Source organism: Chelonoidis abingdonii, chromosome 2 (genome assembly GCF_003597395.2).
Source record: "Chelonoidis abingdonii isolate Lonesome George chromosome 2, CheloAbing_2.0, whole genome shotgun sequence".
Taxonomy (NCBI): domain Eukaryota; kingdom Metazoa; phylum Chordata; order Testudines; family Testudinidae; genus Chelonoidis; species Chelonoidis abingdonii.
The window spans coordinates 166,320,876-166,344,973 of NC_133770.1; the positions used below are offsets into that span (position 1 = coordinate 166,320,876).

Sequence of the window (24,098 nt, forward strand, 5' to 3'; positions counted from 1 at the left end):
TCCTCTGCATGAGTAATAGATCTATCCCTTTGTGCAAAGAAAGGTTATTTGCCATAGCGGAGGAGGTATCTAGGGCAAATTGGGCATTGGCTCAATAACTGCTCTAGCCATATTCATAATGTATTGCCTTCTGCTTTACAAACCACAGGGAAGCTTTCGTGGGGTGAGGCGGGGGTGGGGAAATTCTTTGGTCAGTGAGATTCACAAAGATAGGAATGGGCCCATTGCTTTATCGATAAAGGAACATAGTGAATCAAACTACTTTCACAGGTATGACCACTCTAAACTGCATCTTTGGAACATTTTTATTAAATGCACCAGTGACAGTAGAAGGTTGTATTAAAAGTGATGTTGGACCATGTGAATCATGGGTTAGGCATTTCACTGCTACCTAACCAGCTATATTGACATTGTTCACTCTTCCAGCCCCATTTTCATGAACAACAAAGTGGAGCAATCTCGTATCCAATCCGAGCCATTTTTGGCTTTTAGTTCCATTTTGTCACCAAATAAAACTTTATGGTCCTCAACTCCACACTAGGGAAATACTGGCCATCACATTACAGGCAGTTTGCTGATGTAATATGTTGGCTTTTTTTTTTTCCTTTCAAGCAGACAGCCAATACCACAGTACTATATAATTTTTGGAGGGTCCTGATTCAAGAACCCCTGTTCTGATTCACTGATTGGTAGTAGAATTAATTTTCATCTGGGGATGCAACCTACGAATTCTGTGGCTGATATATATATGTCAGTGGATTTTAAAGGAAAGTCAGGTGCAACCTTAGACCATGATTGTGCAAGGTGTAAGCACTTGATTAACTTCATGTGCATTCACTGGATAGGACCAGTCATGTGCCTTAGTGTTTTCTAAGGACTGGGTCCTGAATTATGTGTAAAAATGTAACTGCATCATTAAGGTACAGATATTAATCCTGCACGAGTCAGGAAGCTGATGAGTTGAGATTCCCATAGCAACTTTTAAATCTGCCCCCTTCTGTTTATGCATCATAATAGCATCTTTCATGACATGAGCAGCACACAGCACATATGTAGTGAAGCTATTAGAATTGGCGAAAAGGGTTTTGGAAAACAAAAAAACAATCACCACCAAACAAAAGTGGTTCACAGGATTTAGCAGCCCTGAGATTTTTATTTCAGCAGTGACCTTCCTTTGCGGAGCCACATTCATTTACACCGAAGCCCGGGACGGGACACCCCCAAAAGTCAGTTGCTGAATGAAAACCATAGGTGCAGCTCCTGGTTCCTGGTATGTGTGGCAAGCAGGACAGAGCCAGGACGATACCACTGCCTGCACCCCGAACAGACGGTGCGGGAGGAGCAGGAAAAAAAGTTGGTGCAAATCTACACTCCCCCGTCCACCCCGGGGTGAGAATTTATTTGTAAAATTCACTCCCCCCTTCCCCGGGCTGGCGATGCGGGCTGCAGGCAGAGGGCTCAGCTAGGACGTCTGGGTCTGCCCCACGGAGCGGAGGCAGGTCTGTAGCACCCTCCCCAACCCCACCCGCCGGCCCCCGCTGCACCCTGAGCGCACCCAGCCGGCTCCCTGCCCCTGCACTCACATCCGGGGCTGGGTTTGCTGCTAACGCGAAACGTAAATTAACCCGGAAAAAACGAGGAGCTGGAGCCACACGCCGCCACCTCTCGATGTGATCGAGGCGCCGGAGCAGCGCCCGGCTGGCCATGCCCCGGGGCCGCCCGCAAACGCCGCTGGGTGAGTGGGGAGCGCCCCGGGGGGGCCAGAGGGGCGCAGAGGCGTCCCCCGGGGAGGGTGGGTGCAGGCGACGCGCCGGCTGGGAGCGCCCTGGGCAGGGATGAGGGTTTGGGGGACACCCCGGGAAGGGGGCGGGGCCGGGGGGTGCAATGGGCCGAGCGCCCCAGGGGGCGGGGTCGGAGCTCAGCGCCTGCCCCTGGGGACAGAACATCGCTGGGGCGCGCGGCGCTGCCTGCCCAGAGCTGCACCCGGAGGCGGCTGTCCGCGCCCTGGGCAGCGGAGCCGCAGCGGTTCCCGGAGCGCTGAGCACCCTCCCCACGGTGTTTTTATGTAGCAGCGCCCGGCTCAGGTCGGAAAGAGACTGGAATAACTGCGTGCCAAGGGCTCCCGCTGTGGGTATGTCTGTGGCGCCCCCACGGTCGGACAGAGTCCCTTTCCCCTTGCTACTCTGCGCAGTTTGAGCTGATCCTCAGAAAAGTTTGTCGCTGTGCACATGGGTCACTGAAGACCACAAAATGCCCAGGCATCCTTCAGGAAGCTTGCAAAGGGCTCCATATACGGCCCTGAGTTTCAATAGGGAACTGTGCCTGGGCATGTACTGGAATTCAAGAGGGGCTTTTTGGTTTAGTGTCTGAAGATATATGTTCATGCTGATCAGAGAAGACCATGTAAGATCCTTGTGAAGATTTTAATTCAACCATGTGATCTGTTCTGATACCTGTTCTGCACACTGTATTCCTGCCTTGGGTCTGAAGGACAGCAAATTCGTACCAATTAGTCTTTCCTTGATTTCAGAGGACTTTGGGTCTTGCCGACAGAAAGGATTTCAAGTGCCTGACTTCCATTAGCACTAATGGGAGTTACAGACAGTTTGTGTCTTAGTCTCCTCTCAGTATGTTACTATTTTGAATAGGTAGGAAGCCTTCAGTATTCACATGGGATGCTGTCCCAAAAGAGAAAAGTCACAATGGGGTTGGTTTGTCAGTCTTGGAATAGTGCAAGAACCTTTTCTTAGCGGCCCCTGGATCCGTAGCCTGAATCCATAGCGAAAGGTCTCTGCAGTTTTATGATTTATAATCAATAACAATTTGTTGTGTTTCTGTGGCATTCTAACCTTCCCAGCACAGAATATTTACAGGTGGGAAAACTGACGCAGAGAGATGTCTCAGATTGTTGGCACCCAAAATTTTGGGCCTAAGCAACAAATATATGGTGAGTGAGTCAGTGGGAAAGGCAGGATTAGATCTTTGGTCCAGAATATCAGTCTCCTGGTTAGTTTCACTAGATCAAGTTGCCTCTGACAATTCATTTATGAACAGAAGGATGCTGTAATGACATAGTTTAACCTCACTACTGTCAGGCCTTCCTTTGAGCTGGTTAATTGTTTAATAAAGATAAATGTTTGGAATTAACATGAGTTTTATTGCTGAACCTATTGCACACAATATTTACATCTGTTCTCCCATTCACCTATCCTTCCTCTGGAAACTGCCAGCATTCTATGAGTTAATGGGGAGAATTTTATGAGCTCTCTTTAGTGATCATAGGCGAAGCGAAGTGGAGTTTGCAGATGTGGTAATGTCATCAAAGGTCTAAACGATCATCCATCATAGCGTAGAATGTTTTAATAACTGTACTAGGTGGTGCCTTGGGAACTGTTGACGCTTTGTGGAAGAGTGAATGTAATTTGGTTGCCCAAGACAGCAGTGGAGCTAAAGTGGCCCCATGTCATCTCAAATTTAAACTCCTCAGAGAGGGAAACTGTGTCTCAGTTGTCTTAAGAAAAGCATTGGCTATGCCGTAGATCCAGGTACCAAGGTGGCAAGCCATCTCTAAAGTGGAATCTCCATCCTTAGAGATTCTTAAGGCCCGGGCTGACAAAGCCTTGGCTGGGATGATTTAGTTGGTGTTGGTCTTGCTTTGAGCAGATGGTTGGACTAGATGATCTCCTGAGGTCTCTTCCAACCCTGATAGTCTATGATTCTAAGCCCAGTACAAATAATTAGAAAGGTAGATTCATGTTGACAGTGTTTCTTTGGAGTGGATCCAGTTTAAATGTATCTTGGTGTCCTTGAAAATAATGGGAACCAAGTGCAGAGACCCTCACACTGTGTGGTGCCAGCAGAATACCCATTTATTGTAACCAATTGCACCGCATATGACTCTTCCATTTACAAAACACTAAACTCTGTGGTCCCTTGCAGTGTTATCTTCTGCACTGTGCCCTAGACTGACCTAGCTGTGTCATACTGGACCATCTAAGAGCTTGTCTACATGGGGACATCCAGAAAGTTAATCCAAATTAACTAACTGTGAGAATATGAAGTGGATTAGTTATACTGAATTAAATCCCTGTGTGGATGGTGGTGTTCAGAATGAAAATTTGCTTTAATTTGGTTTAGTTTAATTCACTTAGGAAGTGAAGGCCACTTTAATTCTGAATCATGTTATTCCCACAGGGATTTAATGTGGTTTAACTAATTCACTTCAAATTCATACCCTTAATTAATTTGGATTAATTTTCTTGTATATCCACATGTATGCAGTGTTATTGTAGCCATGCTGGTCCCAGGATATTAGAGAGAGTAGGTGGGGGAGGATTGTTGGACCAACTTCTGTTGAGGAGAGAGAGACAAGCTCTTGAGATTCTGAATAAGAGTTCTGTGTAAACTCAAAAGCTTGCCTTTCACTAACAAAAGTTGGTGCAATAAAAGATAATACCTCCCCCACCTTGTCTTTCTAATGTACATGTAGACACATCCTAATTTACCTAATGGCTGCTTTGCACTATCATTTTAGGAACATTGAGTTTGAAGATTTATTTTCTCTTAATATGCTTTTTGCTCTAAGAGTTGTGTTGATAATGCTACTGCTCAGTGCTGCTGACGTGGGATGAAAAAGTGAAGGAACCCTGTAACTTTGCATCTCAGGATAAAACTAGGGAGCAGCAGCCCTCCCTTTGATAACTGAGATTTTGGGTTTCAGTTCCTGGGAACTCTGCCCCTTTGCAGCATCACAGGTCAGAATGGAAAAAAAAGTGATCCGGGTAACTACAGGCCTGTTAGTTTGACATCTGTAGTATGCAAGATCTTGGAAAAAAATTTGAAGGAGAAAGTAGTTAGTTGAGGTCAATGGTAATTGGGACAAAATGCAACATGGTTTTACAAAAGGTAGATTGTGCCAAACCAACCTGATCTCCTTTTTTGAGAAGGTAACAGATTTTTTAGACAAAGGAAACGCAGTGGATCTAATTTACCTTGATTTCAGTAAGGCATTTGATACGGTTCCACGTGGGGAATTATTAGTTAAATGGGAAAAGATGAGGATCAATATGAAAATTGAAAGGTGGATAAGGAACTGGTTAAAGGGGAGACTATAATGGGTCGTACTGAAAGGTGAACTGTCAGGCTGGAAGGAGGTTACTAGTGGAGTTCCTCAGGGATCGGTTTTGGTACCAATCTTATTTAATCTTTTTATTATTGACTTTGGCACAAAAAGTGAGTGTGTAATAAAGTTTGTGGATGACACAAAGCTGGGAGGTATGGCTAACACAGAGAAGGACCGGGATATCATACAGGAAGATCTGGATGACCTTGTAAACTGGAGTAATAATAATAGGATCAATTAAATAGTGAAAAGTGCAAGGTCATGTATTTAGGGATTAATAACAAGAATTTTTGTTATAACTTGGGGATCATTCAGTTGGAGTAAGAGAGGGGAAGACCTCGGAGTATTTGGTTGATCACAGTGTGATATGAGCCGCAGTGTGAATTGGCCATGAAAAAGCTAAGGTGGTTTGGATGCATCAGGCAAGGTATTTCCAGTAGAGTAAGGAGGTGTTAGTACGTATACAGGCAACTGGTGAGCCTCTCTGGATCTGTGTTGCAGTTCTGGTCTCCCGTGTTTAAGAAGGATGAATTCAAACTGAACAGGTACAAAGAAGGGCTACTAGGATGATCTGAAGAATGGAAACCTGTGTTATGAAAGGACTGAAAGAACTTGGCTTGTTTAGCCTAACCAAAGAAGGCTGAGGGAGTCTGATTGCTTCATACATATATTCAGAGGGATAAATACGGAGGGGAGAGGGTTTATTTAAGCCCAGTACCAATGGGACACAAACAATGGATATAAATGGCCACCAGGAAGTTTAGACTTGAATCAGATGAAGGTTTCTAACCATCAGAGGAGAGAGTTCTGGAACAGCCTTCCAAGGGGAGTAGTGGGGGAAAAGACATATCTGGCTTCAAGACTAAGCTGTAAGTTTATGGAGGGGTGGTTATTGGAATAGCCTAATAATTCATCTTTGACTATTAGCAGTAAATTGCCAATGTGTCTGTGATGGATGTTGATGGGATGGGATCTGAGTTACTACAGCGTTCTTCCTGGATGCTGGCTGGTGAGTTTGCCACATGCCCAGGGTTTAGCTGATCGCCATATTTGGGGTCGGGAAGGAATTTTCCTCCAGGGAAGATTGACAGAGGGCCCTTGGGTGGTTTTCGCCTTCCTCTGCAGCATGGGGCACGGGTTACTTGCTGGAGGATTCTCTGCACCTTGAAGTCTTTAAAACACGATTTGAGGACTTCAGTGGCTCCAACATAGGTTTGATACTGGAGCAGGTGGGTGAGATTCTGCAGCCTGCGTTGTGCAGGAGGTCAGACTAGATGATCATAATGGTCTCTTCTGACCTTAAAGTCATTGAGTTGACAGTAGCTATAATTGGGTTTGAATGTGGTTTGAATGGTTCCCTTTCCATTTTATAACTGCCAGTGAAGCTGTTTTATTCAGGGAGCAGTGCCATACCCTTCCTGTATTCTGGGAGGAAATCAGAGAGGTTGGTTGTCTTGTGCTGGAAATCTTTTCCAGTAACTTCTTTGCTGGTGTGATCACATTAACTGAACAGGCAAGGATTGTGTTGTTTTTTAGAATGTTTTTTGGTTTTGTTTTTAAGGGGGTGAATTTATGAATATTTTGCTCATCTAACTGTGTTGAAAAGGCAATAGAAGAAAAAAATCCCAGAAAGCAAGAGAACGTCATTCTGCGCGGTGTATTGACATAAATTGGAACCAGTAATTAGATCCTAAGGGCCTAATTCCACTGCAAGGCTTGGGAAATGCTTTAAATCAGTGTTGGATTTCAGACTGGCTTCCAGAAATCAGATGCAAACTTCTCCCATAAACTGTGACTTCAAGTGTTCAGTATCATTATCCTGTTCATAATTTATAATGCATGTAATCTAAAGTTTTAACGGGACATGTTCTTCTGATTACTGAGCCTTCAGGGAGTCATTAACTGTTCTAAATTATGTTAACTAGTTGTAAAGCATAAGCACAACTGAGTTTTTTTCCCTTTTTGCAGTCAGTTCTTTGGTCTCAGATGGTACTGTCTTCCACTATTGTAGGATACAGAAAATATATTTATGTATTATCTGTTCCAGCTTGTGTGATTGCTCCAGTGATTGTCAGCTATTTGTTCTAAAAATTGATGAACAGAAGTTATTGGTTACTGAGTTTCAGGCAAACATTCTAGCCATGAATTAAGAAGCCTTCAAATCATCATTGACTCTGCTATCCTTATCCTGTGATTCTTCCCTCATTAGCATGGCTTGAACCTGTTTCTGGGCTGCAAGCTCATGGTAGGTAATTTCTATGCAAATATGCATGTGGTAGGAAATGCTACAGTAGAACAGGTCAATGGTATGTTCAGTGTAGTGTTCTCTCTCCAGCAATGAACAGTGTCGGATGTGAAATATGAAGGTGTAAACTACCCAGAATGCATCTAACTGTACAGCCAGTTGACTAATTTGTACATGCTCTGACAGTGTCAGGTGCTACATAAGTGCTGAGTATTGTAAGAAGACTAAGCTCTGTTGGGAAAACTCTTCCCGACTCCAGCTGGATTTCTGGAGCTGGAAGATGGGGGAAAAACCCCACCTAGTGGAATTGCAGATGTTATTCTTATTTTGATCTTATGGGAAAGAGAAACTGTTGATGGTTCTAAGGAGACAGATGGATCATTGCAACCTCTGTCCTGCAGCATACTGAAAAATGGATCACTGTAACCAGAATGAGGGGTGTGCATGATGATTGCCTCCCTAGAGCATGCTAAAAAAGAGTACAATCTAGATCTTAAAGCTCGGCGTGATCATTATCTCCTCTGCCCACTGATTTTTGTATCTCAAAGTGCAATCTAGGGTTGGTCACTGTCACCTTTTCCTGTGCAGAAGGAGCTGAGCATCTGAGTATTCTTGATCAACCTTGTGTTAATTGAGGCAGAGTAAAACCATAAGAAGCTGCAGCATTTCTGACCAGCCTTTCACATACCACCGGAGAGAAAGGTGCTCTGCAGCCCAGAAGTGCCTGCTGCTAGAGTTTAGTCAATCTGTTATTCCCTGTTAGTACAGAGATATGGCCGTCCTTTATCTCTGTTAGCAAAGTCGGTTTCTTTACACTTTATATAAGCTCTGTTGTTTAAGGGCCTTGACTAAAGACTGAGATTCATAAAATAGTTTGCATCTTTATAATTGGTCACTTCCAAGTAGAATTTGGCTACTGCTCACATGTGCTGCTGAGTTGTAACTGTACCATTCTAAGGGCCCCGTAACCTATGGGAATGTCACTTGTCTGTACTTGTCAGGGAATGGCCTTACTGAACAACGTTGTATACACCTGAGAAGCAGCATATTGCTAATATAACATGCTCTGCAACTTGATAGCACCTGGCTAATCAACTCTCTCATTTTGGGCCTGACCTGCCCCCCTGCCCCCTTCATGAGTGGTCTCATTCATTTCAGTGGGGTGGTTTGTGAAGTCAGCATGAGAAAAGCTGGCAGAACTGGGCCCTGAGCTTGTTCCTGGTGGAATAGATGGGCCAGATATCTCCCCAGCTTCCTCACCCAATTGTATGTCTGTTCTTTTTCCTCCCCTTTTGAAATACCATGACCTGTCTTACTTTTTATTAGCAGCAGCATTTCTGAAGCCCAGTCTACACACACAGTCACACCGGTTGAACCACAGGTGTGGTTTTAAATCAGTTCAAACTCCTGTGTGGACACTCTTATTTCTGTCGATCTGAAGTCAGTCAGGAATTGGTTTAAGCTGAACCAAATCAGTGTGCTCTGAAACAAAAATAAGTGTCCACACAGGGATTTGTGCTGCTTTAACTATATCGGTTTAAAATGATTAAACTGGAACAGCTTCCCCGTGTCAGCAGAGCCTGGGAAAGCAAGTGCTATCCTGCTTCTTTGGCCTCGGCCCAGTGTTTGTATTTGACAGTGCTCTGGTATGATATGTATTGTCATGTGCCAAGAGGCAATGGCTTAATAGATTAATAATTAACATTGATTCCAAATCTATTTCACAGTATCCTTTATTCTGTCTGGGCCAAATGGCTAATCTGATTCTAATGACATCCAAAGGTCTTCATAATTTTCTGTGTGTTGCCTTCTCTCTCTCACCCGTGATGGCAAGCCAAACTACCCACATTCTGCCCTCCAGCCTTTGGTCTCCTCAGGGTAAGACTGCTCAAAATTCCCCTAAGTCAAGAAGAGTTTACTAGGAGGTGACCTTTGTCAAAACAGCCCTGTCTCTGCTGGGTGCTGCTTCCAGGCCAGTCAAGCCTCCCTGGTCACTTCCCACCCTGCTTCCGAATGTGATACATGGCTCCAAACGCTGATGCTGAAAATATGAGCAGATGACAGCAGACATTTTATTCTCTGTCCCATCTGCCTGTTTAACTACTGGACAATACATTTCTACAGGGGGGCCCCATGAGACCACCCATTGCAATTTTTAAAGTAAAAATTCGTATTTTCTCCTTATCTGCAGAAGACTTTTATTTGTGCCGCCTGTTTTACTGGCGCTCATATGGGCTGCCTTTCACACTCTTGCTAGCTCACAGCCAAACTCCACCTGTGGTATATTTGTAACCAGTCCTTCTCCGTGATATAAGTCACCTCCCATTCCATCCACCAAGAGTCACAATAATTAAGAGGCTTCTTGCCCAAGGCATTTCTGAGGTATGGTGCCTTTCCAGCTACCTACGTACAGCACCTGATTCTCCATTGCTATGCACTTTGTGTTGGGACATGGACCAGTGCAAAGTGGGTCAGTGTTAGTGTTTTGTGCTGACTGTGCATGCATGTAAATGACGACAGTGTGCAAGACAGTGGGGAATCAGTCCCATAGACCGTGTCTGTAGTGAGCTCCACCTTAAAGGGCCTGATTCTCCATTGCCCCAGTCATTCATACCCTGCAAATTGACTGTGAAGTGCTGCCACTCTAGAATGGTGGGGTTTTGCACCCACTTCACCCTTATTGTAGATGATGATGTTGCAAGGTGACCAAGAGCTAGGTCCCAACTGCACTATCACCAGTTGGGGGTGCTGGTACAGACCAGTCACCAGGTTCTAACCACCACGCTGTCAAACCTGGTGTCTTGTTCTTCTCTCACTGAGTTTCTCAGGTGTCTATCTCTGGTATCTGAGCTCTTGGCCAGCAGGGAGGGAGGTTCTTTCTCTGTAGGGCTGAATCTTCTGATTGAAAAACTCTCAGCTTCTCCAGCGGGACAGTTAGTTCCTGCTCAGACTGCTGCTGTTGAGCTCTCCTTGTTCAGCCAGGCTCTGTCCCTTTGCAGAACAGTATTCCTGTAAGACACGTAAGTCCTGAGGCTAGCTGGCAGATGCTGGGCCCTGAGTAACAAGGGTAGCGTTGGAAGGTGTTTGTGGCTCGTGTAGATTTAGTGACACATTTTTACCCAGAGAGGACTGATCATTGCTGTCTTGCTGACTCTGCATCCTCACTGTACATACTTTCTGCAGGAGTTGCAGTTTGTTTTCCATTCCTTGGGGGGGGGGGGTGAGTGTGTGTGTGTGTGTGTGTGTGTGTGTGTTCACCAGTGTGTAATTATTGTTTTGTTTGTTTTGGCCAAGGGCTGCTGGCTTTTGAGTTTGCTGTCTCCTAGATGCCTCTGGAGTGGAATGGGGTTAGGGTCCTAGGCCTCTCAGCATCACCAACTGCTGCTCTGTTGTGAGGGATGATGTCTTGCTCAGTCCTGGGGCCATTGTTTCCCTTGGGCCTGCTTCTGCTCTGTGACCATCTAGGTGGCCCTTGTGCTGTGACAAGGTGGGGAACAGTGAAGTGTTCTGAGTCCTCTTATGATAGTGCTGATGGGCTAGCGAGCTATTGAGTAACTTGTAGTGATTGAGTCCATCTGTAGTTCCTGGAAGCTCTCTGCTCTCCTAACTCCTGCAGTTCCCCAGCTGAGCTATTTTGGTCACTCTTGTCTGTCTGTTTTATTTGCCCAGCTTCCGCAAGTGTCCAGAATCGTAGTGCTGGGTGTCTTTGTCTCGCCATGACCTTGAATTCCTCAGTCTGGTGGCCTGTCTGCTAGTAGCAGAAACATGCAAAGGTGGGATGGGGTTTGGCACTGTCTCATCCGTAGCAGAAGCACCAGAACATTTGGATAACGGTTTGAATACAATCCAAGGCCTCAATCCTGCAGCTGACCGTGCCGCTGAAACCCTGCTGGGAGCTTCATTGAAACCAACCGTGTTCTGTGCGGGTATGGGAGCCTGCCAGGACTGAGGTCTAAATCTTCTACTCCCTACTTCAACCGTCCTGCAGGGAGGAGCTCAGCCTCTAGATCAAGCTAAATACCCAGTATCTGTTGTTCAATTTCCTGATTTTTGGGCTGTGAAATGATGTGCCACCTCAAGGAGGTGGAATTTGCACAAATGTTTCCATTTATGTGCAACGGGACCAATCTGCTAATGGCCAGTTAAATGTGAAAGTGGAACAGAATGTCTGTGTGTCAAATGTGACCCAATCCAACCATCTTCTTCCTCATGCCCAGCTGCTTTAGCCTGCATGCCCAAACCTGGTGACTGAGCTGTCACCCCAACTCTAGACATGGAAAGGGAAAGTGAGGTGTGTGTGACTATGAAGTCAGCGTAGAACAGGGAAAGAACACTTCACTGCCCTGGCTTAGGGTAGGGGTTGGGAGTGCCCTGGTTTCACCAGCAGGCATTTGTGTTTTCTAGGGTGATGCTTCAAGAGGCCCGGAATGCCTTATGTGGATCGACAGAATCGTATCTGTGGGTTTCTAGACATTGAAGAAAATGAGATCTGTGGCAAGTTTCTGCGAAGATATTTCATCCTGGACACTCAGGCCAATTGTCTTCTGTGGTATATGGACAACCCCCAGGTGAGGTCCCAGAATGCACTCTGTGGAGCATTGCAGATCTGCATGGCTTTCATACTTCACAGCTAAAAGGGCTTTTACTTCCTGATTTAATCTGCATCTGCCCCTCCCACTCTTAAGATGCATTTGTTAGAAGAGTTCAGTGCTGGGGTTTCACAGCGAGAGCTGGCTTTTGATCACACATATCTTTTTTTCCAGTTACCTTGGACCCCTTAGCAGTGCTGCTTGTGTTTGGACTCTGATTGGAGGAAACAGGCTTTATTTAGACAGATATGCTATTGAAACCCAGAAACTGGGATCACATTTTTTAATTGGCTTCACACTTTTCTCTCCCCTTATTTTTATTACACCAGCTTCGCTCACTAGTTAAGATGAGCAGAGGAAGCAACTTCAGTGCTGGAAAAAGTGAGTTTCCTTGTGCCTGGAACCTTGTCCTTCTTAGCAGGGGCAGCTCTAGCTTTTTTGCCATCCCAAGCACGGCAGTCAGGCAGCCTTTGGTGGCTTGTCTGCGGGAGGTCCCCGGTCCTGCGGATTCGGCGGCAGCCTGCAGGAGGTCCGCCGGTCCTGTGGCTTAGGCCTACCCGCTGCCGAATTGCCACCGAATCTGTGGGACTGGCGGACCTTCCGCAGGCAAGCCACCAAAAGCTGCTTGACTGCCGCCCGCACAGGGACAGGCGGGGCAACCCCCCAGGGCTTGCCGCCCCAGGCACGTGCTTCGAGTGCTGGTGCCTGGAGCCACCGCTGCTTCTTAGCAATCTGGAATGATTTATTTCGTGTTCTGATATTAAAACTGCCACGTAAGAGTCTACCAGGTTCCAAGAGGGACATGGTGGGTGAGGTAATATCTTTTATTGGAACTTCTGTTGGTGAGAGAGACAAGCTTTCAAGCTATATAGTTCTTCAGCTCTGTGTAACTCTTGTCTCTTTCACCAAGAGGAGTTAGTCCAGTAAAAGACACTACCTCACCCACCTTGTCTCTCTAGGATCCTGGGACCAGCGTGGCTACAGCAACACTGCAAATATCAGGATCTTGGTGAGTTGAAATCCTCTCTGCAGTTCAATCATTGGTTGTTTTGGCACAAAACATCCCATCATTAATCTCGTGGGTGTCATAATGGAAAGTCCCCATTTGGATGTCCATTTGTGTCAGATTGTCTGATGCCTGTTTCTGGGAAAGCTGTGTCCTGTAAACGTTATCTCGCACCACTAATTTTCCTTGATGCTTTAAGTTGCATAGAAGAGATGCCTTTATGGGATGAAAAGAGTGTCTCAGGAAGGATCTGGTGGTAGGGATAGCAGATTCTATTGGGCTTTTTCGTATTCTGTCTTACCACAACATGAGGTGAATATATTGTACCGCACTCAGTAAGAAATACAGAGGGTGGTCTGTTACACTCTTTTTCTTTTCTTTTCTTCTTTTTTTTTTTTAAGTCTGGTGCTCACTCATATCCTTTTCCTGCTGTGAGGTTGAATTTCCTACTTCTCGGGCCTGATCCAAAGCCCGTTGAAATCTGTGGAAAGACTCTCATTGGCTTCAGAGTGTTTGGATCAGGCCTGTGTTGGGAAGCTGGTGCTGGGTCACTTCATTGAAGCAGTATTCAGCCTGAGTGCAGCTGGAAGCAGTCCTTCATTTCCAAGTGGGATGGATCACTGTCTGGGCCGTGCTTTCTTGCTGAGGGAAGCTAGAATGTGACCGGATAGTATCTGTTATCAGTACGTGTGAGCGTGTGTCAGAAATGTTCCTGAATTCCCCCTCCACACCTTTTTAGACTTTGAATCCAAGACAAATAAAACGAGACTGTCTTCTGGTCTCAGCCACTGAACCATTCAGCTCCATGCCGCAAGCCCAAAGCTGGGGGTGGAATGTGGGGTAGCAGTTTCTTTTCAAGGTTGGCTCTGACCCATGGTGGTGCAGTGATTGGTCACTCTCCCAGATGTTACTCCTAGGGCAGTTCATAGCTGTGGTTAGAATGCAGAGCTATTCTGATGAGTCAGTATCAGCCACTAATGCCTGCTGCGTGCTGTATCGAATGGGGGCAGGGTGTGGGGAGCAGTTGCTATCTTCCTCTTTCTCATTTTGCTATATGGTATAATCTGCATAATATTTTGTGTGAGCTGCATCTACTTTCAGGCTCCAATCCAGCAGAGCACTTAAGCACACGCCTCGAGTCCCTCTAACTTCAATGAGATGTGTGTGTGCTCAAAGTTAAGCCCCTGCTTAAGTGTTTTGCTGAATAGGAGTTGGCTTAAGCTCATACATAAAGTTAAGCATCTGCTTTGCTGAACTGGGGCGTCAGAAATGAAATGGTGCAGGATGCTTTCTGCCATATATGTTGTTAGACTTTCCTATGGCTGAGTCTTTGCAAGAGAAAACTGCAACAGATCCGTTTCTCTGTGTAGACTATGCTTTCTTACCCCACACCAATGATATTTTATACAATTTAACCCCTGAAGAGATGATAAAGCGCTGTGTCAGCGTGAGACATTATTAGGTCCCCATTCCAGTTCATATCTCAGTGTAAAGACAGTAACAAAAACGATTAAAATATCTGTCCTCCTAGAAATGGGGTCATGCAGAATATGCTCACACAGTAGCCAGGTGTCTGGAGTTTTGTATCTGTTGTGGCTGGCAGCTCCGGGAGTGGTTGTGGCATTTACTACAGTGATTAAAATAATAAGAATAAAAGGGGAGCTGCAGGAATCTCTTCTGTGTGCACCAGCACAAGTCATCATTTGGACCAGCATTCATTGTGTGGCATTTGTAAACGCAGTTCAGAGCAAATTTTATTTTATTTTCATTTATAATCTGTGCCCAGTGCCATGGTCTCTGGCCTCTTGACTAATGTTAAAGAACAGAACAACTTTCCTCATGCAATAAACTACACTCCAACTAGTGCACCCCTTACTGCCTTGCTGCAGCATAGTGATGGATTTCACACCATGGTAAAATGCTGATGTATAGAGACTGTTGGTGAGGACAGAACCCTTAAGGTGTCCCTCCGTAAACAATGTGTAAAGTGATAGTCTAGCTCACCTGATTTGTGACTGTTTATCGTTTAACTCTTAACATTCTTGACTGTTTTGCAGAATCTGGCTCTCGGGTCAGGAGCTGTTGGATCTTTGCCACTGACCTATATATCCAAGGTAATCCAAGGTGGTGTCTCGGGACTGTTCTGCCGTGGGAGGAGGTGAAACAGACCTAGAAATAAGCTAATGGCCTGCCCAGTACAGCAATTTGTAGGAGTCCAGAGTTATCTGCTCTATGCTACTGCTGGGTAGAACTGGTGTGGATATTGTTCTTCAAAATATTTGTCAACCAAAAATGTCCTTTTGGTTGAAATCAAAACATTCTGAAAAACCTATTGATTTTGATGAAATTTTGTTTAGAAAAAACCCAGAACTAAACATTGCAATAATGTCAGAATATCCCTTCTTGGCATTTTGGGGAATAGAACATTCCAGTTTGGGTTTTTTTTTTAAACAACTTTTTGTTGTTTTTTTTTAATAGTATTGAAAAAGTTGACGTTTTAAAAAGTTGGAAATGGGAACAAACTGACTTGAAATTAATTATTTTTTTCAGAAATTTGTTTCCTGGGAAATGCTGAATTTATTTTATTTGTTTCGAAAATCTGAAATTGTGGAATTGCCTGCCAAATAAATCCTCTGATTCCAGCCAGCTCTGCGGTGACAGGTCTCTCAGTGTAGCAAAGAGGTCTGCATTTCCTTTGTCAAATGACATCACATAGGCCAGGAGGGTTGCTGGGCAGAAAGGAGGCTATTTCAATAATGAGGAAGAATGCAAAGCCACAGAACCCGGAAGCTTTTAGTCAGGGCAACCAGATCCAACCAACTCCAGATCGGGCCTTATGCCCCCGCCGTGAGCTATTTGCAGATAGCATTTTAAATCTGTTTCATTGCTCAGAGTGCCAGTCTTGCTCAGCATCCGATTGAACCTGGCTCGCATGCATAACGATGTGTTTTATCAGCTTTGTAATCAGTTTAAGTAAATAATAATCAGCAACAAGGTGTCATGTAAACATCGCCCACTGCACAACACGCTCTCGCTTGGACTCGGGAGTTGTGTTGTGGTCCTTTAATGTGCAGTACAGGAGTGCCTAGAGGGCCCCAGATGAGGTCAGGCCCCATTGTGCTGGCAGGAGCGGCGCCAGGGTTTTTGGCGCCCTAGGCGGAGGTCCTTCCGCGCTCCCAGTCGGCGGCAATTCGGTGGCGGGGCGGTTCTTCCGCGCTCCGGGTCTTCGGGGCACTTCAGCGGCGGGTCCCGGAGCGAGTGAAGGACTCGCCGCAGAATTGTCGCTGAAGACCCAGAGCGCGGAAGGCCCCCCCACCGCTGAATTTCCGCCGAGGGCCGCAAAATGCTGCCCTCCCAAATCCTGGTGCCCTAGGCAACCGCCTAGGTCACCTAAATGGAAGCACCGGCCCTGTTTGCTGGATGTTCACAGCTATTGAGAGACAGTCCCGGTCCCAAAGAGCTTCAGTAGAGGGTGCCTCTTTTCCTACACGTCTCTCCTGTGACGTTTCCATGGGGACTTAAATGAGCTGCCGATTCAAAGCCGTGCCCAACTGAGTGGGAGTCTCCTGTGTAAAGGTGGGTCTGTCTGCGTTTGGAGCTAGGGGAGTGGTACCAGCTCCCACCCTCTCATTGAGCTAGTGCAGCATAGCTAGGGTAGCGTGGGCAGTGGTGGCCCAGGCTACTAGCTGTGCTGAGAACATACCCACCGGTTCTGGTGGGTTTGCCCTTAGCACAACTAGTCCATGCTGCCACTTGCTGCTACTCAAGTTGCTAGTTCTGGTTGGACAAATTCCTGGAGGTTTCATCACATGACATATAATCTTTAATTAACGATTATACCTTGAATTCCTGGAGACTCCAGGACAATCCTGGAGGGTTGGCAGCCCTCGCTGCTTCCCTGGCTACACTGCTGTTTTTAGTGGGCTAGCTTGAGAGCTAACGCCTGTCCGTCCACGTGAGCTGTGAAGCGCCGATGTAAATGTATCCTTGGATCTGTGTCTACTCAAACCGGAGCCGTCAATTCCAGCTCCAGGACACCTACCTGCTGCAGCGCCAGTTGAGCTGGTGCACTAACTATAACTGCGTAGCCCCGGTGGTGTAAGCCCCGGGACAGGCTGGCCATCCCCTGTATGTTTCTGTGGTCTCAGATGGGTTTGTACCTGGGGAAGCTGGCCCCTCCCACTGCTTGCATCCCAGCAGCTAGACTTTGGTTTTTAGCCCATTAACTTGATTAAAGCTAGCATGGGTGTGTCTCCTCCAGGTGGAATGGACACCTCCCTTAGAGGGCAGGGTCTTCAAGTGCTGCTCCTCTTCCTGTGTGGCTGGCTGCAATGTTGGTGTTTCAGGGCCTGACATCTCCACTTCTGTGGCCCCTGGGACTCCTTTGCCCCGTATCGTACTCTGCACGGGTGTAACTGACTGCCCAGAGAGCAAGGGGGTAGAGAATCAGATCCCCCATGTCTGTCGTCAGTGTCTGTTCCCTTCTGTTGTATTCACCCGCCTCTAGGATGTAAGGTTGTGGGTTCAAGTTCTCATGCTAGAACTTTGGCTCAGGCCCAGTGCTGTCCCTGCTGTGCAGTGCCAGGAGCAGTCACTGTCCAACCAAGGTCCCTTCTGCTAATTTCCGGGGGCTGCTAAATGAATGTTAAATGTACTAGGGGACTTTTAGAAAGAGTAGAGGGCCCGTATCCCCACTCCCCACCTTAATATAGCAGGTACTAGTGCCCAAGGGTGGTTGTGAGCTAATGCTGAGCACAGGGTGGCCGCTGTGTTTGCCAGCAGGCAGCCCCGGTTCAGAAACACTGAGAATCTCTTCCCAGAGGGAGACTGCCTTGTGGTTAAGGCACTAGCTGAGGTGTGGGAGTCCTGGGTTCAAATCCTACCTCTGCCCTGGTCCAGATTCCTTGTGGCCTTGGGTGAGTCACTTAGTCTTTCTGTGCATCTTTTCCTACAACTTCATTAGTGCTTGTGCAGTGCTTATGTGATACAGGGCCAAGGCAGATTAGCCAGAACAGCATCCACCAGAAAGACTGGAAGGTGGGCCATGTAGGTGAAAACAGCATAGGGAACAATATACGGTAGGAAATGTTGCTTGTTTAGCACACCTTGTGCTTTAAATCCCTTGATAGAGAGTCATGTGGCTGATATCGTGGCTCTGTTGACCAGGCAAGTTAAGACTGTGGGCTTGGCTACACTCGAAACTCCAAAGAGCTGTCGCGGCAGCGCTCCCGCGGCAGCGCTTTGAAGCGCAAGTGTGGTCATGGCACCAGCGCTGGGAGAGAGCTCTCCCAGCGCTGCAGGTACTCCACCTCCCCAAAGGGATTAGCTTACAGCGCTGGGGGCCGCGCTTCTAGCGCTGGGGCACCATTTACACCGGCGCTTTACAGTGCTGTAACTTGCTGCAGTTACTGTAGTTGGAAAAAGACCCAGCAGATCTCTGCTCCTGCTGATTCATGATTTATAAATTAAACTCAGATGAATCAATGCTGAGGGATGCAGTCTTCCCCATTTCAGAAGGAACTTCACTTATAAATTATATATATTTTAGACTAAATGAAAATTGCTATAGCGCTGGATTCAGTCATAAACTGCAGGGTTGGGTTATACCAGTGGCTTTAACTACCAGTTATAAACATGCCAGAGAAATGGAGGTTTGCTTGAGAAAGCATATTTAAAGTATTATAGACTGGTTCAGAAATAGGAAGCCTGTCAAAATAAATGTACTCTATAAAGGCCGTGCCTGGAGCCCCTGGGAATATTACTCTTACATAAATGATTCCTACTCTTTAGGGAGCAACCACTGTTTTTTTCCTTCAGTTTTCTTAATTACCGCAGAGCGTGTGTTCAGTCCAAAAGAAATTCATACTTTCAGGGCCCCTGAAAGAATTTGCATCCTTGTTGTGCAGTGTGGCTGGCACTGGAGTTGAGGGAGAGCAGCAGATGAGAGACTGCTCTCTGAAGTGACCTTCTTTTGAGGCTGCTGAGTTCGTTATGACACGTGATCTCTATTAAATCTGATATGAATGAGTTCCTGAGAGCTCACTCAGCTGTGGGGCACCTCATCGTGAGTAGCAACCCTGGTGAACTTGCATCATCCATTTCATTCTGATATACACAGGATATATCAGCCTCTAAAGGCCAACTGTCGCTTTGCCTGTTCACATATCTGTGGTGGTTTTGTAACGCAGAGGCTCGCCTGGCTTGCTGCAAGGCAGTCCTTTTCCTGTTCGGCGATGGTCTGTTTCCAGCAAAAGAAAACGTTTGCACCAAAGAAAATGTAGTAAAACAGTAGCACTGCAGTGTATCAACATCACAGATTTGGTGTGGAAGTAAGAGAAATTACACCACTATAGGGCATGAGTACCCTGTGCTGAGATAGCCTTTCTAGGTGAATTGCATCTGTTAGCATGTCCACATGTGAACATGCACATAGTCTCTTAACTCCATTTGCCAGAATCATGTTAAAGCACAGTTTTTGCTAGCCAGGTTCTAGTACTTTTTTCATCTTCAGCAGAGGCTTAGATCTTGTATTCAAGGTTTTAGCCACATCCATTAAATAAATCTGCAGTTACTGGAGCCGTATAGCGGTGTAGATATGCATATACATCTCTCCCCCAAAGAAATGCAACTGCAATTCTTCTATCTAGCACCAGCCATGGGATGTTTACTTGAGACACAGGTACATTTGGGCCCATGATGAGGAAAGCACAGTATTTTCTAATGAGACACAACTGAGACTAAGAAGGTATGTGAGAAAGGATGTGCTGATGAGCCTTTCTCACTTGTCATGTTAATTTTGCTTTGACTCAGGCTTGCTTGATCTCCTTATGATTTATAAATGGCCTTAATTACAGTGCTGAAGAATGGAAGACAATGTGTCCTTTCAAGCAGATGCTGCCCCATCTCACTGCCGCTAACGTGCTTTATTTTAAAAATCTGTTTCTCTTCAGGTCAGCGTCGCCACCCCGAAACAAAAACCGAAAGTCCCGTTCTGCTTTGGTGAGTGTAACACATGGAGGAGGGGGACACCAAAATGCCCAGAGCTCACATCATGACAGGTCTCTGATGGGAGGACTGGAGGGTTAGGTGGCTGTTGTAAACCATGAGAATTCATAAACAGCAGTTATCCATGGGCCTTCTGTGTTCATTAGTATAAGGTGTTCCAGAAGTGTGAGATGCTGTGTGTTACTGGGAAGAATGTTTTCAGAAAGGGTGAAATTCACACTTCTACAGAGCAGTCAGCACAAAGAACTATGCACCACTGAAGTCCCTCTGAAACCTGTAGGGCTAAATGGTGCCTTGATCCTTTTGCTGGCTTCTTCTACACAGTGGTGGATTTCATCCAGAATCCTTTGGATAGGACCTCAGTTTTTCCCTGTACACCCCAGCAGTATGAATGCTCTGGGTGGTTGTCTAGCCTGAGCAACCTTGTCCTAGTGCGTCACTGCACTAATGGAGCGTTCCCCCATATCCACCCTCGTGCTGCAGTGCATTATGCATTGTATTTTTCTGCATTCCTGTCATTGCAAAGAAGAGGTGGTCTGGGATTGATTTCCCTTCCCAGTGGCCCTCGGCTTTACCCAAGCCACAAAAGTTCCTCACTTTCCTGAGCACTAATCTCACCTCAGAGTTAAAGTAGCAGAAACAACAGCACCAGCACATACCTGTCTCAAAGGGCTGGGGGTGGAGGGGGCACAATTTTCTATACTTGCATGCAGGAGACATGAATCAGTACCAAACCCAGAGCAGGTAGCATATTCCCACGCCATGACTGAGCTTGCTGCTTTGCTGTGCTGTGCTACGGAATCCCATGAGCCTACGAAGGTAAAATAGGGGAGTGTTACGGTTTAACTCTTTGGTACTCCAAAGCTGGGACACCCCAGCATAGAGTGTATTGGCAGCAGTGCATATGCAGGGGACTGCAAGTGCAGATAGCTAATGTGAGGAGGCCTGGGTTTGAACAAAACCTTGTGCAGTTCAGAATGTCTCAAGGTTTTCAGTGCAGAAATCCTATGAGAATGTTTCGTTTGACCCAGCTGCTGCAAGCCAGAAGGCCCTACTAGCTAAGTCAGGAGATGGAGAGGAGGGGCTGTGTATTCCAAGAGAGCTTTCCAGACTCCCATGGGACTCCTGTTCCAGATTTGATCTGCCTTTGATCATTGCAGATGAAGCTTAAAACTATGGTTCTGACCACTGGTGGTCATAACAGCTCCCAGGGCACTTGTAAGCATGTTACCACAAGTGCCCTGGTTAAATTCTAATTCAGATTGTTCCAGATCGCTCTGTGGTTTCAGCTGGATTGTGGTATTCTTCATGCACAGTCCTGAACAGTTGTGTAGTGTGGCAACGTGCAGTTAAACAACTGCCATACTCCACCCCAGAGGTGGCTGCAGCTCAGCGGTGGTTCCTTGCATATTTTCCAGTCAAGTGGGTACAAGGCTGAAATAGGTAATGCTTGCAGGGTACTGTGGGGTTGGAAGTTGAGAGGTGCTGCTGATATGCAAGGTATTATTATTGAATTAGTTTAACCATGCTGAGCACTGACTAGGGTTCCCTTCTCCCTCTCTCTCTCTCTCTCTTTCTTTTTTTTTTTTTTAATTCCTCTCTTCGATAGTTATCAATGCTTTATCTCAGCGCTATTTCTTACAAGCCAGCGATCAAAAGGACCTACTGGACTGGGTGGAGGCTCTGAACCGTGCCAGCAAGATTACGGTATGTTACGCTACTATCACTGCTTTCTCCACTTCCCTCTTGGGCAGTGGGGCTGTCAGAGAAATGTTTGGAAAGCCATATTTAACTTCTTGCTCTACCTCATCCCCTTTCTGCAACCTGCTCAAAGGTAATGGCTGAGTCTGCCCAGAAACCAGGCTGCTCCTGGAGCCAGCTGTGCACTGAGTCTGAGCCACGCTTGATGTGGAGTTAGCATTGCTAGCTCTGCAGGAAATTCCTAGTCAGATTGCTGAGAGTCTGTCATGTTTTAATTAATGCTGAGGTTGTGATTCACAACCACAAAACCAAGGAGGGAGTTGAAACCCTACTCTCAGCTAGCTGCTGCTCTGTCCTTCAGTTCCCTTGGGAGCCGCTCCGATCCATCCACATGCAGCATAGTGCTGCTCTGTAGTATAAAGCAATCGCGGTACCATCAGCATTACTGTCCCAGAGCTCCTGAGCCCCTTCAGCTCCCATAGGAAGGAATGGGACTGCTGCAGCTTCCTGGATAGTACAGAGAAGTTATTTAAACACTGCATGCTTAGCTGCTGCTTTGCAAATCTTAACAACTTGAATGATTTTAATTTAAGAAAGAAAATACTCCAAGAAAAGGGGCTGATCTTTTGGTTATGAAACTTCCTAAAGAGATTTTAGAGCTGGAAAAAGACACAGGGCTGGATTTCTAAGTGCTTAGCACCCACAGTGTGGGCCAAAATTTCAAAAGTCCTTAGGGCTGGTAGCTACCATTGAAAACTATAGTAAGTGAGCTGTTCTGAAAATCTGGTCTCAGATGAGTGAGCTCTGTGGCTTCTTTTCCTTCTCCAGTAACTTAAATCTGGAGAGACTTTTATATTTATAAACAAAGATAAGATAAATGCACTTCCCGTATTCCCAGGCACAGCTGCTGCGTGTGACAATGATTAAACCCTTGAAAAGAGAAGCTTCTACGGGAGATAGACACACCCTTATGTGTTCTGGTGCCACTGTGTTAAAGTAATTATTGAAGGCTGGGATCTGGGTGTAACAGATTTCTTGCTGCTGCTATCAAAGGGTTTCTTTCTTGTGCTAAAGTGATTTGCTTATTCAGTTTTTCTCCTTCCTGGTATGATTGGTCTCATGAGATTTGATACAGCAAATACTTTGTATTGTGGGACACAGTACTGGAGGGAATGTGACTGGACATGTCTCTGACTTCCCCTCTCATAGACCAGTGCATTTATATAGCCATAAGTTAACATAAGTGACTTCTGGTTTGCCTGTTCTGATTAAGGTTCTTGAAGCTTGACTCATCCTGGGACACCTCAGAACCTAACAGATCCATTGAAGAAGTCATATGGTTTTAAAAGGATGAATTGAAGGACTCTATATACCTAATGGTCACAGTCCTAGATGGATTTCACTGCATCATACACTGATGTATATTGCCTAGTTTTATTATGAATCATGTATCAAGATGAATGATGTTGAACGAGTTAAGCAGTGATCTTTAGCAAAGACCTCTCTTCTCCAAGCATCAGTCGATCATGTGGTGTGCTATACATCTACATACTGCAATATAATAAAACACAGGATTTCATTTTCCAAAGGGCTGGAGCCTGGCCTGCCTTTTGCTGGTGCACATTGCACTTGCCTTTTTATATCTGCAAGTGAACTGAGGATGCAAATCTGGGTCCCTGCAGCTGCCTGATGGAGGGTGAGCTGCTTGGCTGCACCTGCTCTGATTTGCACCTTCCATTCACTTCTGGGTGCAGGTTACACTTGCAAAAACCCCAAGCTAGCCCCAGAGGCATGGCAACTGCCCTGCTGGCAATTTCCTCCAAAGTGTGACTAGCAGAATATGAACTCCAGACCGGAAGGACACTGATCTGTTTCTCCTTATGCCTTACATCTTGTGTTGTCATTTGCACCTATGGAAAGTTAATGTAAAATGCCACTGTTCTGATCTGAGCGAGCTTTACCTCCACTCTGCATGCATTCTGCAGAAGTGTCAGTGAGGATACAAGGTGCTGGGCATTGGCGAATCGGGCCCCTAGTATGCGGCTTTTAGAAAGAATTGCATCTCTTTATTGCTGAAAGGAGCCTGTTTGATTTTTAAACCCCTAAATCCCAAACTATTAAACTTTGGCTGGGCCTTCTTGGATCCTCTGGCTTGTCTAGATTGGCTAGCTGGCCTGCATCACTCACTGGCTGACTGGGTCTTTAGTAGCTCAGCACATCAGACAAATCCAGCAGGGGAGTCTCCTGGCTTCTACAGGGCAGTTAGAAAGGACAGTGCCACTAACAACATTTGCAAGACTTCTGGGTGTGAGATTTGACCCACCTGCTCCCTGTGAACTTCCTTTCTCCTGTGTGCCTGTTCACACAGTCTGGCTTCTCGGGGCCATTCCTGTTACCAAGCTGCAGTGTGGTCGGGTGCTGAGTAGAAAC

At 46.1% G+C, this 24,098-nt stretch overlaps 1 protein-coding gene across 2 annotated transcripts in view; it reads left to right on the plus strand.

Annotated features, from left to right (window-relative positions):
- Positions 1–1,644: 1,644 nt before the first annotated feature.
- The window catches only part of PLEKHA2 (pleckstrin homology domain containing A2), a 53,986-nt gene continuing 31,532 nt past the window's right edge, over positions 1,645–24,098 (plus strand). Inside the window, exons 1-5 of one of the 2 annotated variants that reach the window (XM_032774574.2) lie at positions 1,645–1,735; positions 11,772–11,935; positions 15,020–15,076; positions 19,913–19,961; positions 21,577–21,674. In XM_032774574.2, coding sequence (XP_032630465.1) covers positions 11,795–11,935; positions 15,020–15,076; positions 19,913–19,961; positions 21,577–21,674 — 345 coding nt within the window. In that variant the 5' untranslated portion in view covers positions 1,645–1,735; positions 11,772–11,794. The remainder of the gene's footprint in view (positions 1,736–11,771; positions 11,936–15,019; positions 15,077–19,912; positions 19,962–21,576; positions 21,675–24,098) is intronic. The other variant, XM_032774577.2, reaches the window with a different exon arrangement.